The sequence below is a fragment of the Quercus suber genome, unplaced genomic scaffold, assembly GCF_002906115.3.
Source record: "Quercus suber isolate HL8 unplaced genomic scaffold, Cork oak 2.0 scaffold_451, whole genome shotgun sequence".
NCBI classification, from domain to species: Eukaryota; Viridiplantae; Streptophyta; class Magnoliopsida; order Fagales; family Fagaceae; genus Quercus; species Quercus suber.
In genome coordinates this window covers 203429-220641 of record NW_027069902.1, presented here as the reverse complement: position 1 = coordinate 220641, position 17213 = coordinate 203429, and the positions used below count along the sequence as shown (strand labels likewise).

General features: G+C 33.2%; 1 protein-coding gene across 1 annotated transcript; it reads right to left on the bottom strand.

Annotated features, from left to right (window-relative positions):
* Positions 1 to 7800: 7800 nt before the first annotated feature.
* Positions 7801 to 15298, bottom strand: LOC112018941 (pectinesterase). Its single transcript, XM_024051476.2, is given in 4 exon segments — positions 7801 to 8829; positions 13676 to 13836; positions 14375 to 14577; positions 14580 to 15298. Coding segments are annotated over 4 exon segments (1701 nt in total). The 5' UTR covers positions 15222 to 15298; the 3' UTR covers positions 7801 to 8134.
* Between the last annotated feature and the right edge of the window lie 1915 nt (positions 15299 to 17213).

Sequence of the window (17213 nt, the reverse complement as noted above, 5' to 3'; positions counted from 1 at the left end):
CCAACAATTGGTAGGAACCAAGGTTGCTTACCTAGCAGTTGAAAAGGTAGGAGAATCGGGTATCAGACATGTAATTTATGAAGGAGACCCTGTAAACATTGTCCAACCCTTCCAAAGTCTCTCATTGGTCTATTGTAAATGTTATTACGAAGGTTAAAACTATCTCGAATTCCTTTGTTGATTGGACTATAGTTTATACTTTTACGGAAGCCAACTTTGTTGCACACAATATTGCTAGACCCTATTAAGGTAATAATGTGGGAAAGATCCCCATCTCCCCAATCCTTGATTTTTGGTTGGGGTATTAGGAGAGAGATGGTCTTAGTTCCTCCATCGTAAAAATATAAAAAAAGAGGGAAGAATGTTTGACGATGCACCCATTTACTTTACAAAATTCTTGCTAAGATTGTACCCCTATTTTGGAAAATTAATAGAACCGAAGTAGATTTCATGCGTAAAGTACAATTAATTTGCAAAGTATATGTAGTATGTAATATTTTAATTTGATTCTCGATGTTTTTCTAAATTTTGATTTAAGTCCCTAAAGTTTGATATTATTTTGAATGTCATATTTTGTCAATTTTCATGAGCAATGTAGTCCTTAAATATCACATAAACTTAAAATGATGTAGTTATATACATACTTAATTCCCTACTGTTGATGCCCACTTTTGACAGAAGGCTCAATGGCAGAAGAAGTCCAACAATAAGGGAAATGAGAGGAAGCTGAAGGGCAAAATGTTAAAAAAAATGAGGTAACAAGCCTAGTGGGGAATGATGGCTAGCGAGTTCATGAAAGTAGCAAGAGGTAAAAAAAAAAAAAAAGGATGTAGATGGGACAAGGAAACCCAAGGAATAAAGTGGTAATCTCAATGAGCTGACATGGTAAGAATGATGGCCAATAAGCCCATAAGAGTAATAAGAGGTGAAGATGTAGTAAATGGGCCGAGAAAGCCTAAAGAATAAGGCAATAAACCCATGAGAGCAATAAAAGGTAAAGAAGAAGTAAATGAGCCAAGGAAGCCCAAAGGAGAGAGGTAATAGGCCAATAAGTTGACACGGTAGGAACACCAGCTAGTAGGCACATGAAGGTAATAAGAAGTAAAAGCAAAGCAAGGCAGTCAGCGAGGCCCAAACAGAGAGGTAGCAAATACAATGAAGCAGTATGACAGGATTAATGGTTAAAAGGCTCACGGCCATGAAGAAGAAAGACAAAAACACAGGCCTAGCGAGCTATAAAGGCAAAGGCCATTGGCTGGACAATGCCTAGCCTAGGAAAGGATAAAAGGAAGAAAACACAAGCCCAAAAGCCCACGCATCCTTCACGCCACAAAAGATAAGCACAAACTAGTACACATAGCAAAACCAAACAATGCAAGAGTAGTAGATATGGCGTGAAGAGCAGAAGGAGACAAACACAAATGGAGTGGAACTTGCACAAAGGACCAGGGCACCACTTACTTGTATCCAGCCAATACATGGGAGGTGCACCATGGGTCAAGGTATTCAAAGGATGGAGTTTGGCGGTGGGGATAATGGGGAGTCTATTTTGGGGTTCCTGTCTAAGCTTCTTTGGGGGAATGTCTTGCTGGGATGTCATATCACCAAAAAAAGGTAAATATGGGTTAGGACCACTTGATGCATGCCATAGGAGTAGGTGTAGAGAAAGTCTCCAATCCTTATCCATTGAGGTAAAATAGAAAAGAAAAGAGGTAAGAAAAAACACAAGTAATTTTGTTTAGGAATGAAGAGTGCTGCAACCAACACACTCTGGGCAGAGGTAACGACTGGACAACCAGCAGGTTAGTAGGCATTCCTAGAGAGTTACCCACAAGAAGCCAAAAATGTTTGATGGACAAAAGGGGTAAATCCCATAATGGTAGACGGTATAAAAGGGGGTAGTCATGAACAGTAGAGGTAGCAAGGAGGAGAGGGAGGAAAGAATAGAGAGGAGAAAACACGGAGAGAAAAAGAAAAGATAAAAAGGCTAAGTGGTAGAAAGAAAACCAAAGAGAAAATAATATGGTAGAAATAGAGGCATGCATCAATAGACCACACTTTCTCTCCCTTTCGACATTCCCACCCTTTGAAGGTTGTAAATCGAACCTTAAACCATTTAGGTCATTTCTCCAAAATGAGTAACTTCTATAGTAGAAGCCTTTGTTGAGGTTACTCGCGTTGGAGATTGGTTCCCTCATTGGTTTCGTTTCTACTGAACAGCTTAACCCATAATCCAGAAAATGAGTTATTTTCATTATACTTATTGGGACGATTTCTTATTGTTTAATTAGAAGATATCAAGTTGTTACTTTTTCCTACTGTAGTGTTATTTTTGCTTGTTGCATTACTTTGCTGTAACTCTGTTAATTTAGTTTACGGTGTTAACTTTATTTAGCACGTTTTATTATTATTAGTCATCCTACTATAGTATATTCCTGTTGTAATATCTGTGACAGTTACTTCTGCTATGACCATACCTTGTGTTCAGCCCATAACACTCACATCAGGACGTGTCTACATCGGGTAAGCCTAACTTGTGCACAAGCTAGCCTAAAATGCAATCCTAGCAAGGCCAATCCTAACTCTTTTATTCCAGATTAACGGGTCACAGTGCAACAAAAGGGGTTAAGGCCCAACAATACCAAAAGGCCCCCACACCTACATTTTTTTCCCCCTTCAGTTGCACTGCAGATTGACATTACCAAACTTCCTTCAACCACCTAGGTAACCCTCACCTAATCAGAAGCTCTCTCTCTCTCTCTCTCTCTCTCTCTCTAAAAATAAATGAAATGGATAAAATATAAAAGAATGGAAAGAAATCTAAATGAAGGAATTTTTTTTTTTTTTTTTTATCTCCCTCTTGTTTGGATGTTTGAAAAGAAATGAATAGAACAGAAAATAATATTGTTTGAGAATTGAATGGAAACTAAGATACATGAGTACGGAAACAGTCTTATCGGTAAGGGTATGATACAAGTACAAGTACTAAGATATAGCATTTCTTGAAAAACTTGAGGTATGATATGTCGGGAATACGTGTATTAATTACTTATTTGATATTTTTATTTATATATTGTTAAACATTTCTTTTTAGACATTGTAACTATTGTTAAGCATATATCAATTTAAAAGCAATAGTGGATGATAAAATAAATCCATGACCATTAAATGATGTTTAGAATAAAAACCAAGATCTAGAAGAGTAAATAAAATATAACTAGTTAAGTGTTCAAAATTGAAACCAATATATAAAACATATAAATAAAAATTCTTACAAGTTTGAACTATCTCTCATTATCGGGGGTTGGGTTATAATGGTATCAAAGTCGTATCATGGTTCACAGGTGTATCCTAGATGTAGTGGCACTAAAAAAGAGAGGGACTATGTATGTATCTTAGAAGTATCCGATATGATACCAATACGATACGAATCGAATACATGCATGTGAGCAAAAATAGAGTATCTGTGTATCCAAGAAAATGCATCTTTTAATAACAATATTATAATGCCCTTTCGTTAATAAAACAAGGATATTATGGGTACTTGAGATAAAATTTCATTAAAACAAATTAAATTCCCTAATTCGATTCCTTCCAGGTGGTCAAAAAAGCGTTGTTTTAATATATATTCTGTGTAGCTTTTCCGTGGGAAATATTTTGTGTTCTTGTCTCCACCTTTAAGCCACACTCAACCTGTAATTTATATTTAGTCTATTGTATAACTTTGGATACTGTTGTTTGGAGCGCACATTTCCAAATTATATAATCGCTATGTCTAAACTCTCAGCACCATTGCCCAATTTGAATCATTTGGGATTTAGCCAATGAAACAGAACTGTTATTTACAAGATTGTAGTTATTGTTGCAATGGCAGCAGGTGAATTTTCATGTCTGAGAATTGAGAAGTGTGAACTTCAAAGTTCAAAATATTTGGTAACAATATTTCTCCAAAGACAAACAAAAGATAAAAACAGGTGAAATATTGTTAAAACCTCGCAATCAAAAACTGTGTTTTTTTTTTTTTTCATGTGGGGAAGGGTATCTTCTCTCTATAATTTTCTTTCAAATGATTGGGCTGTTTTGCATTGATTATGCGGTACAGCATTATTTCTTTGGGCACTTTACACTTTTTCCTTAATTTCCTGCCCAATTTGAGAGGGAGAAATTTTCATTTATTCAGAGAACACAAATTTTCACAACTATTGAAATCTGTTATCATAACTATATATAATAAAAATGGTATTAATTGTAGGACGACATGACAATAATGTTATCTTTATTATAACTAATCATTTTAGTCACCGTTACCTATACAAGTTATGAAAAATATTGTGGAAAAAAAAAATCGAACATTGTTCTTTCACTCCAATTATCTGCTCAATAAAGAGTCGCCTCCGGACCAAAGCATGTTGGCAGAAGAGAAAGTTCAGTCAATTATACACTGAAGGGGCCAAAGAATTTTTTTTGGATTGAATACAAGCACGAAAAAGAAAGTCATGGAGACGTATTCATTATTGAATAGAAAGAATGTATAAAACAAATGATAATTTGGATGACAGGAATTAAAAAATTGAAAAGGAATTTCATAGATTGAACTTTTTTGTTCAAGAAACGATGGCCCCAGATTTGACCCAATAATATATTTTATGAGGGCCTTGTTCATATCATCATGTGCTCCTCTGGTACACTCCCACATGCTGCAGCATGCATTCATGTTCATTGCTATACACAACACCTCCCTGTACAGCAAAAAGCTGACAAACACATTTCTCATTGGGTGAGGACTTGGAAATTAAAAATCTTCATGACATATGGGCATTGGATTCAACTTGACTAAAATGAAGCTCGAGAGAGTTTTTTTGGTTTTTTATGGTCTGTTTTCAAAACTTTTAACTAGAGACTAATCATTGTTCGCTACAGGTGAGCTCATAGCGGGGTAAATCGCTGGCTTAGGGAGTTTTTTTATAGTGTTGGTCCCCAGACTTGAACTAGGAAGCTCCTAGTCAAATCCAAGACAAACACATTGACACCAAGTGCCTAACTATTTGCAACGGCGGCTCTAGAAATTTTGTTCAGGGGAGGTCATTAAGAAACTTGAACCAAACAAAATTTAATAAAAAAAAAGATTTTGAATATATTGAGTTATCGTAAAAAAAAAAAAAAAAAAAAAAAAAAAAAAAGCAAATATATGAAAGTTTACAATTTTTTTCTAAGTTTTTATATTTTAAAATCATTACAATATAATTTATTATTAATTGTCATTATTTATTGTTAATGTTGGTAAGTGTGACCATTTTATTTTATTAAGTTTGTATAACATTTTTAATTATTATAAAGTTGTCATTATCTATTTGTCATTACTTTTATAAAAAAAATATTTCAAATTAAATAACAAAACTCAACCCATTGTCACTATATTAAATTGGTCCACGTAGCCACATTCATTCATACATAAACAATACACTGAGTATCTACATAACTAATAAAATGTTTGAACAATTACTAATTTTACTATTTTGGTTCTTGAATCACTAGCTTTATAACAAAAAGTTATTATAACATGATAATAATATACACACATATAACAAATCCTCCGTATTTTCTAATTATTAAATTATATAAAGTTATATTATATTTGTAGTACACAACACACATTCACGTACACCATATTTCACACCAATAACATAATAAAAAATAACACACACAATCAGTATTAGACACACATTTACACACATATAATATAAATTTATAATAAAAAGAGACACCTATGACTTACAAACATTCTTTTTTTACTCTTAGAGAGACCTATGATCTATGTTGTTTTTTGATTTTGGGTTGAGCTGATATATGGTTAAGGTGTGCAAGATTTAAGCCAAAGTGTACAAGCATATCTTTAGGAGTAAATTATACTAATAAAAAAAAATTATATATAAATTAAAAAAAAAAAAAATTCAAGTCAAGGGGTTCAATTGAACCCCCTGAGCATAAAGTAACGCCGCCCATGACCACTTGGCCAACCCACTGGATTAACCTCGAGGGAGTTTACAGTTTCCAAATGAATCTTTTGAATGATTATGCTAGTCTATTAGACGACAACAAAATGCCTCTGGCTATTCTTCACCTAATTTGTTAGAGAATCTCAGCTAGTATGACTTGTGAAAATAATTAAGTCCTTGACTTTGTACGTTGTCTATAATGCCATCACTTTCTACCTCCATTTGTAAAAAAAATGCACCACCATGTATATTGATCTATTTGATGGTTCTAGCACTATTAAGTTTATCGATTTAGCACCCCCCACCACCCCAAAAAAGAATAAAGAAAAAGCTATTAAGCTTATTGTGTTAAGGTCTAGAGGGTTAACATGCAGCGGATTAGTGGACCACCTCAATATTTGCTATCATTTTTCTATGAATCTATGTCAAAGAATAATAATTAATTAAGATTGGTAGATTTCATTTTAAGATGTATTGTATGTCCTTATGCTTTGCTGATAACATATCTTTGCAGTTCCAAATGATACTGGGAAGACTTTTTTTTTTTCTTTTTTTCCCTCTAACAAGGAGTCCAAAATTAGTTAAATACTTGATTATTTTTCGAGTCTTGTAGGCACCATGAGGTTACTTATCACTCATTTTGTTGAGATATAGGTGATGAGATTTGGAAATGAAAACTTAGCCAAACGTACTTTTTAAGTATGTAATACACCAAAAGTGAGTAATTGGCGATAAAAACAGAGTAATAGGTGATGAAAATTAATCAAACCAAAAAAGCTCCAAACCAACCTCTTAGGATAAACGCTAGTTCAAAAACTCAATTCTTTGTTGTATTGATATGCCTTTTAAACTCCATCAAAATCAATTTAATTAAAAACATATATGAGTATGCTGGCATGGCATGTTTTCTTGTTCTTATTCTTATTATTACTAGTATTATTAAAATTAAAATAAAATTTTCACAATCAAGCCAAGGCCCCAACAGCACCTTCATGACTGTAGTACAAAAAACCAGAAAAGTATCCCAAAGTTACGCATGGGTAGCAGTCTCATCATTACAGCCTCTTTCAGAGTTTCGTATTAGTAATTAGCTTTTCATCATTTTCCCTTTACGTCCCGTGATTTGTGGTTTGTTGCAGCAAATTTGCGGACTTTTTGTGCTTTGAGCGCGCATTGAGAGCATCCTATGTGGGCATCCTATACGAACCACGTGATATTACTCTCTCTAGTCTCTACTCTTTCTTAACTTATCTCAAACCTGGCCCACCTAGAGTTAAATTATTAAAAAAAAGAAAAAAAGAAAAAAAAGAAAAAAAAAGGGTAGCATGGGTTTGGGGGACCACATTGGGCCTATCCTTTTGGGAGTGCTTCCATAGGCTTAGGGTTTGGATGACCACAATGGGCTTTGAATTTTGAAAGGCCCAAGCTGCACTGAGAGATTACTTGAAATTTTGAGGCGCTTCTTTGGGTTGGCCTGGTGCAATATGTCCTGTCCATCAAAAATAGGTAAAAGCCTAAAGGCTCGAAATATGTGGTCTTGGGTTTCTTCCAAAGATAAGTTGGGCCTATGTAGAGCTCCAAATGTTGCAAATATTGGCACTGTTTTATAAGTTTTATCAACTTAGGTAATCAAGTCCCGGATCCGGATCAGGTGCAATTGTGGGAGGAAGAAGTTGAGATGGTAAAAAAGTTAAAAGTTTTGATTTAAACGTTGAGATTAAAAGTAAGTTTTTTATCTTTTAATCTTAGCCATCAAAAATGCTATTGCATGATGCAAGATCTCAATGCATCGAGCACCAATGTCCCAGTCCAAGCAAACAAAAACTGTACAATTTATCCAAACTTCCATTCTAGTACAAATACATTTCATATTGGAATCTTTCTCAAAGAAGAGGTTTTAGACAAGGGAAATTCTTCTTTTACATTGTACAGTACAATGTAAATTTACATTATAAACACACACAAAAAGTGAAAAATGTTGTAGACAATGTAAATTTACATTGCAAGTACAATATAAACATATAAAATTCATTTAGACAGAGCCATATGAATGCTCGTTATTCAATCATAGAGCTTCTTAAACGTTAACATTTAAACAGAGGAAAAGGCATTAATTACTTTATAACCATCCTCAGTCCTCAACTCAAGTTGACAAAGTATGGAATGCTAGAAGAATTTAGCCAGTCAGTTCCTTGTATAAATTCCCCTACAGTAAACTGTCTTGCAACTGTTGAGTTTTTGATGACTCTATAACCGGGCCAAGTAACTCTAGCACTTGTGTTAGACCCTGGCCCTTGGTTCATATACTCACCATAATACAAGGTACTCAATGCAAACGTGCCATTCCATTCCAACCATCCAGCTGGGTCTACCAAATCATCAATATAAGATCTGAGAAAAACAGTCCTCGAATACTCCTTCCATGGACGCCCTAGATAGGTCTTAAAGGATGATTTTACTGGGATTAAATCTGCAGCAGCTGTAACTTTGCAATTTAAGATTGATATCCCTGTGTTTTGGTTAGGGTCCTCTCTACCTTGTGCAGTGAAAATGTTTTTTTGCTTCTCACCTGGTTTACGGGCATATATATTGCAATTTTGGAGAACCACAGCTGCGTTACCAAAGATGAAGTCAACTGTCCCATATATGTCACATTCGCGATAAAATTGTCGAAGGGAATGGACATAAAGGGTGTCTTGGTAGCCAACAAAGCTGCATTTGTAGAATGCTGAGAAATCTGAACCGCTCCTTAATGCCACTGCTTGGTGTTTACTTGGCCCTGCTGAGTTCTCAATGGTTATACCCTTGGCTATGAATCCATCCCCCACCACGGCTGAAAAATAATCACAATATATATGTACAAAAAGTGTTAGATGAAGGATCATGGGATTATATGTAGAGCATAGATTCCAAAAACCATACAAATTGGAAGCTATTACCATTCAGGGTAAGCAAAATTTGTTTCTTTTGTGTTTTTCAACCCTATAAGCCACCAGAAGTTGAGCTATAAAAGACTTAAAACTAACATCTCAAACTTGATTTGCTAAATTCAACACCACCATCGACCATCTTGGTTACTCTACTGGTTCATATGACACAGTATTATTATTCAGATGACCTTGTCAACTTCATTCACCTACTTTATGTTGATGATATGATAATTACTAGAAACGACTTATAAGGCATTCAAGAGCTTAAATAGTTCGTCAATAAGCAGTTAGAAGTGTGTTTGTGTCCGTTCAATGTATCCTAGTTTTTGAATTTTAACTTCCAGAGTAGGAAAGATCATCTTCATTTTGAAACTTTTAGAATGTATTTTCAATTGTATCTGTGATTCGGTGAAAGACTAAGGCCCTGTTTGGGTTGTCATTTCAAACAACATTTTTTAGTTTTTAAACAGCATTTCACGCATTTCAACACACTTTTTCACCCACACGTATTTCAAAAAACTATAAACAACAATTTCCAAACTACTCTACCAAACAAATAATAAATTTCTTATTTTCTTACTGGTAAAAGTATTACAAATGAGTTGTTGTTTTTTGTTTTTAACTTACCAATTAAGAAGAGAAGTTTGGGATATATATGGATATACAACTAAAGTCTTTACCCGTAAAGTGAAATGACACATTAAGCAACTTTCAAGCATCAAATCATGATCATTATTTCTCTAGTCACAATTTAGTGATTTACTTTTCTGGATGACATTATTATAAATGACTTTTGAGCAGCCTAAAATTCAATCTCCAAAGGCATGAGTTTTAGATTTCTATGTAAATAGAAAGTACAAGTAATTTATAACTTGTAATTTTTAACTACTTTCGGAGTACAAAAAATAATATTTCATCTTATATTTATAATAGAGTTTATTCATTAAATTTATGATAAGGTTCATTATAAATATGAGAGAAAAAAGTGTCATTTCTTCAAAATACCTAAAAATTTTCTATCCATAACATAAAGGCATTTGAAAGTGAAATGAATGGGAAGTAATCATCCCAAATTTTAAAAGGTTTAAAGACACCTACATAAAAAGACAAACTAAACGATTGATGATAACATGTGCACTTGGATTTCCTTTAAAAGTAGCTTATTGATTTATGTAACAAATATGTCTAATCGGATCATTTACAAGTTACAAGTAGTCTATTAAGAAACAAATGCCTTTAGCCGACAAAATAAGTAAAACTCACGCTTTTCAAGAATCCACGTAAGTCTATCTTCTTAGCTCAAAAAAATAAAAATAAAAAAATAAAAAAGAATCCACTAAGGACCACGAGCATCAACTCGACTCGATCAGGAGACGCCTCTCCTTATCCTAGGGCCTAAGTGCTAAGTCACCGACACCAACACACTTTTTTTCGTTGAAAAATGCTACTAGAGCAGTAATTTACACAAATTTTATCCCAATTCACCATGCGTAAAATTGCGAGTGATAAAAAAAAATAAAAATAAATAATTGGTCCATTATTTTACTGCTCCCAACCATGATGAATAGCAAAAGAAAAGTTGTAAAAATTTGTCGTTTAGCATTTATTGTTTTTCTATACTCACGAAAAAAGTTGTTGATGTTTAAATCTCTTCAATGCAGTTACAATTCATGTCAGGGTCTCGGCTTTATAAATTTGGGTCCAGATTAGAACTGGGACCAAAACAATAATCCTTATCCGTTGTAAATCTATTTAAGTTCACTGCTGGGATGCAAAAGAGAAAACAAAAAAGTGAAAAAAAAACAAAAGAAAATTGAGGCAGCTTTGTCTTATGATTATGCTTTTACTGAGCTGTCAATAATCGAAACAAATTATGATTTTTTTTTTGAGAGCAAACAAATTATGATTAGAAAAAGATAAAATGTAGGAACTTTAGACAGATTTGTCAAATATGCTTTCTACTGAGCTGTTGCCAATAGCCGAAGTAAATGACAGATTTGCATGATATGCTATTTTATATATTTGACAGATTAAGAATTACATACTGATTTGCATGAATAAGGTGGTTAGTATATATATGTATTTTTTATACTTGTGTATAAATAGACTTTATATTTTAAAATAAATTAAAATAATATTAATTTCTGTCCTTATTTCTTTCGATATTTGTTAAGTTTTTAACTAAAGCCTGCAAGAATATACAAGGAGAAACCATCTGTAATGCATTTTCTTCTCCAAAAAAAAAAAAAACCTATAATTTTTTTTTTATCAGGTACTTCATCGAATCTTAATTATCCACTTTTTATGTTTTGTAAATAATACCTCTAAATTCATTAATGGTACTAAAGCCTTTTGACTTTTAGTTGATTTATTTATTATCATGTATAGCATCAACTTTTTTAAAGAATTATTTTACGTATTATTATTTTAATACATATATATATATATTATTGAGTGTTTTTTTAGTTTTATTTATTATCATGTATAGCATCAACTTTTTTAAAGAATTATTTTACGTATTATTATTTTAATACATATATATATATATTATTGAGTGTTTTTTTAGGAACATATTGAGTTTAAATTTTATTCTATATTTAAACCCTTATTAGAATCCTAATACTTCACATTTTCTTTATATAATAGATATGCTTCCATATACTAACATAATCATAATAAATATCTAATACTAAAATATTAATGTCATCTACAAACAAATAAATAATAAGTAAGTTCTTATTAATATCTATCATACTTGTCATATTTGGACAAAAAAAGAAAAAAGAAAAAAGAAACTCATTATACTAATCGTTCCGGAACATTGTAGGGTTACTAATTAGTATTGAATTAAATCAAATCAATATATCAAATTATGCATCTTTAATAAGAAAGATTGAAATTAAAATGCAATGGGTTTTAAAGATTAATCAACAATAAGTAATAAAAAGTAATCTAAAATTAAAATAATGATGGCATGTCAGATCCTTTTGGAGTGCATGCATAAAATATGGCCTTGGTTCTACTCAATAATTTGCCATATACACCCGTGAATGTGCTTTTGAAGTTTTGATTCTAGAATTAGAATAAGACAAAAAGAAAGGGCTTTTTTGTTTCAAACCCTTTTAGAGTATTACTCTAATCTCTACGATTTGGCTCTTATATGACAGCCAGGTACCATTGAAGTCAAAGTAAACAGAGATTTATAAAAACAGATGATAATTTCCTATTACCAACTTGGATCACCCATCATATCAAGCTTTCTAATGAGACTTTATGTTCATCTTCTAATTACATTGCCTAGAATCCCATAAATCACAATTCGGCTCTCTACTACTGTTCTAAAAACAGGTTTGTATGGTATGATATCAAATGGTATAAAAGACTTTAAGGTGTATTTGATAGGGAGGGATGAGAGGACAAAAAAAAAATAGTAGCGTTCGAGAGTTTTCTCTTTGACTTACCAAAATTTAATCACCCCAAATTGGATCACCCCAAATTGGAGTGAAAATACCTGGCAATATTTTGGACAAAATTGCCCAGGCTAACATTCCTTCTTCTTCTTATTCTCTCTCTCTCTCTCTTCTTCTTCTTCCTTCTTTCTCTCTTTTTTTTTTTTTTTTTTTTTTTACTTTTCGGTCATTTTATTCTCTGCTTCTTTTGTCTTTTTATTGATAGGATTCTTTTGCTGTTCATTCCGTTTCCTCTTCTTCTTTCTCTCTCTTTTTTTTTTTTTTTTTTTGGGTACGGAACAACTGATGCTGTTCAGTTTTTTTTTTCTTTCTTTTCTTTTATTATGAGCTTATCCTTTCTTTTCTCAAATAGTTAGTTGCTTTTTTTTTAATATATATTTTTATAATTTTGGGTTCTTAAACTTCTTTTTTTTTTTTAATGTATAAATAATTTATTATTCATACAAAAAATTTTAATAAAAAAATGTGTTGTTTTTAGTTTATTTAATAAGAACATAATAGTAAATTTATACCAACTTTTTTTTATCATCTTATTTTTTTCTCAACTAAATAAATAAGTTTTTCGTTTTTTATTTTTTTTATCCTCCTAACTAAACACATATAAGAAAAAATTAAATCATTTTTACCCTCCTACTTTTTTACAATTTTTTCATTTTATATCCTCCAAATTTTTTACCCTTCCCACCAAACCGACTTTTAGTCACCTCTTTACCATCAATTGGCTTTAAGGCGAGGTAGTACATTACATATTTCATGTGCAGACTTTCTTGCAAGACTAGGTTCCTCCTAGATGTAGAATTTACTGTTTTTTCTAGTCCGCCTGTGGACATGCTTAACATTTGGGAGGCTGATGCCCGCGGCTTGTGCTGCACCAGGATGTGTCCTGCCCCCTCTTTTGTTTCTTAGTGTTTTATTTTAATTCCTTTTCTACCCAAAAAAAAAAAATCTATACTGAAGTGGATGCAACATGATTACGTACGTGAGTTGCAATATCCCACTCGTGAATGGGCCGACAACTCGTGTCCCACATCTCTTGCCATTACATTATCACATAACATGTACATTGTGCAATAATAGACGCGGCCAAGATCATCATCCGTCACATAACATGTACATTGTGCAATAATAGACGCGGCCAAAATCATCATCCGTATCAAACACCAAGACATATTTCTACTTAAAATTGTAAAAGGGTGTGCAACAAATCAAATTAAAATTCAAAAATTTCAACTATAGAGGCATATAATTTAGGAGAAAGTTCAAGTTTTTAATCTCTCACCTACGGTTGCTGACTTGAATGTAGTCGACCCGTCTACCACATTCCTACTCGCTTTCACAATAGTCTTTCCAATCCCGTCACCTATGAACATCAAATTGGGCTTCTTCCTCTCTACCTCCACATTCTCAAAATATGCCCCGGCCTTTATGTATATCACAAACCTACGTACAAAAGTTCAATTACTAACAATTCTCTAATACATAATTAATTCATAATAGACCAACATTATGAAAATGAAGATTATTATACAAGTACGTAGAGTTAGCGAGCACTAATTGAGTACTAATATGTCAAATTATTAGATTAATAAATTTAAGGACATTTTTTCCCTAACCGTTGAAGTAAATGAGAAAGGATAGGGCACGCCCTTTCACACAACTTTAATCACAACTTGCTCACACAACTTTGGTCATAACTTACCACGTGTTATTGAGTTGTGAATGATAGATGTGTAGTGATAGGTCCATGTGAGACCATTCTTCTACCGCTTACAATTCACTCTTGACGAGTTATGGCCAAAATGGTGTAAAATAGTATGGTCCATTGCTATGAAGTAAATTAATGTATATATTACTGAAACAAAAGTGACATTACTTTAATAGGAGCACCTACTTTAATAATTTATGAAAAGTATTGTAAAAATGGTGTCTCTAACATTGCTCTAGAATTATTTAGAAGGCCAAATAATGTATGACAAACCTGGTTGTGCTTGAGTTTGGAGCTGCAGCCACTGCCTCGCCAATGGTGGTGAAGTTCCCAGTGCCATCCTTAGCCACCAGTAAGTCATATTTGATCGTATTCACTGTTGTTTGTAACAATTTTCGATCTTTCCGGGAAACCCACGATGGGAATCCATTTTTCATATCTCCAAACTCATGGAACTCCTGGGATTTACTTGTGTTAAACCCGGGATTTTCTTGAGAATGGCCAGAGAGTTACTCACAAGCTGAGAGATATTATACAAGTTGTTCTTGATTTCCTCTCTCACGTCTGCTTTGCTATAAGCAAACCCGTCAAGACACGTGTACTGGTTAGTCATTGCGGCACTTAACAAGGTTTGTAAGTCATTGTGATGGTTGGAGGCTAATTTCTTAGAAGAGAGGTCAGAGATAGTGGTTTTAAGCTGAGCCATTGTGTCATCAAAGAGCTCAAGGCAATCGTCCAAGGCTCTCTTTTGAAGAGGGTCCAGATTCTTGAGCTTCTTGCGGATGCTGTTGCAGTTTGAGGAGGAGACTCTGACTTTGGAAAGTGTGTGGTTTACAGTGGCTGAGATGATCTGTGGGAGTGACTTGGTAGCGAGATCAGGAAAGGAAGAGAGTGTTGAGACACATAGCTCTGGGTATAGTGTTCCTTGGCATGTGGAATGGGCTACTTGGATGTGTTTGTGGTTGTGGATGTGTAGGTGGAGGATATCTACCATATCTGTGGTGCTATTCTTGGGGATCTTTTTCAATGGGGTTGTTGAGTAGAGCAGCAAAACTAAGGCAATGGCTGAGATGGGCAAGAAAGTAAGCAAGAGTCTAGTTCTTTCTCTGAGATTATACATTGTAGATGATTTGAGAGAGAGAGAAGTGAACAATGAGTGGTGCTACATATGGGGGTTGATGCTAGTTAAATAGAGTATAAAATTAATGGGGTTGTCTGTCACAGGAACAGCTTGAAAAGGAGCTATCAGCTAGGGTGAAAAGAAAAATGATTGAATATTGTGAAAATATTATAAATGTCTTAAATGAACGGTATGTCTTATTATAATTAATTTAATTAATTATAGATCTTATTATTAATTTAATTAACAAAACTCAATTTAATGAAACCTACAGTTATATAAGAAGAAAAAATACGCAGTATTTCCCTGTTGAAAATAGGTGTAAAGCAAGGGGATGCGGACTAAACACTGCTTAGTTGTGACATTTGTGTTCGGAAAGTTGTGAGTGTCCCTATCCTATCTATTCATAAATGATGTCAGGTCCTTTGGGCTTTGGAGTTCGTATTTTTCGTTTCCATGTCGTTAATTTACTGATTAGTGTCTCTTGGCTCTTGGACAGCCAGGCTCGGCTTCTGCCCTTTGTTGAGTAATTCTAGAATTACGCTTTTTTCTTTTTTTCTTTTTAACAATTATTATTATTATATATTACATTTATTGTGATTGGTTTTCATAAAATTAAAAAAAAAAATTACAACCACAAAGTTTTTCACAATCATTCACAATTTTTCTTTTCTCTTAATTATAGTTTGTCATATCATAATTATGGTAAAGTTGTGATATAAGAGATTGCAGTCCTAAATTTGTTCATTTTTATTATTGTTAGGAGTGTCAATTCGAGTTAGTGTATTAAGTTTGTATTATATCAAGGTAGAGGTATTCAACTAAATGATTCAACTCGAATCCGACCCATTTGATAATTGTGTTATGATATTTTAATTATAACCCGACCTGTTAATAAGGCAGATTAACCTAACCCGACTCACTTGACACGCTTAATAAACGGGTTGTGTTAGGTTGACACGAATGTAACACAACCTTTTTCAACCTGCTTAATATTAGATATAACATCTATTTAATTTTTTTTAATCCCAAAAGTAGTGCATACACTTCAAGTATTCAACCTATTTCAATTTTTATTTATATCCTTTGTAAGTTTTTATAATTACACACTTTTCTTTTTTAAATTTAAAATATAGGTTGGATATAAAAGTTATTTGACAAAACTAAAATAAAATGAATATTTATTTGTTATATGAGTTAAAAATGTTGTGTTAAATGTGTCATTTCGAGTTAATATGAATACATTAGCATGTTAAATGTGTCTATTACGAATCACGTAGGTTAACCTGCTTATGACACGTTTCTTATCGTGTTGCATTCGAGTTGACCCGTTTATGACCTAAAGCCGCTAAGGTCCATGTCTTGTCACTACACCAAAATAAGTCTATTACATCAAGTGTTAATACAACAAAACTAGTATAGTGGTATTAGACATAATATCACATCTAAAAATTAAAAGTCGTTGCAATAGTAACTTAAAAATAGTAAATTATTACATTAATAATAATTAGTTGTATTAATTTATAATTTTCAGTTGCAATAGAGATTTTAGTACTAAATTGAATTTAGAAATTTTTTTGCAATAACTTAAATTGAAGAAATCAATTTTTTTTATTAAATTAAATTGAAGAAACCATTGTAATAACTTGATACCAATTATATATTTTGCAATATATTATAATAGAAATTTCAAAGAGACGGCTTATTGCAACAAATTTAACATTGTAATAACTAAAATATCAATTATTTTACAATCTATTGTGTGGGGCCAGAAAATCGATTAGCCAAGGCCCACTTCGACCCAAGCCCAAATGGCCCACGCCGAGGATGCACGATGGGTCCGAGGGTGACCCTATCCTCGGTCGTCCGAGACCTCGGTATGGAGAAGGGCAAGCTCTGGGCGAACCGTCACCTCGGCATTGAATATGTTCACCTAACCCCTCTGGCCGCATTAATGGGGATGTAACCCCTTGCCAGGGCGACATCGATCAG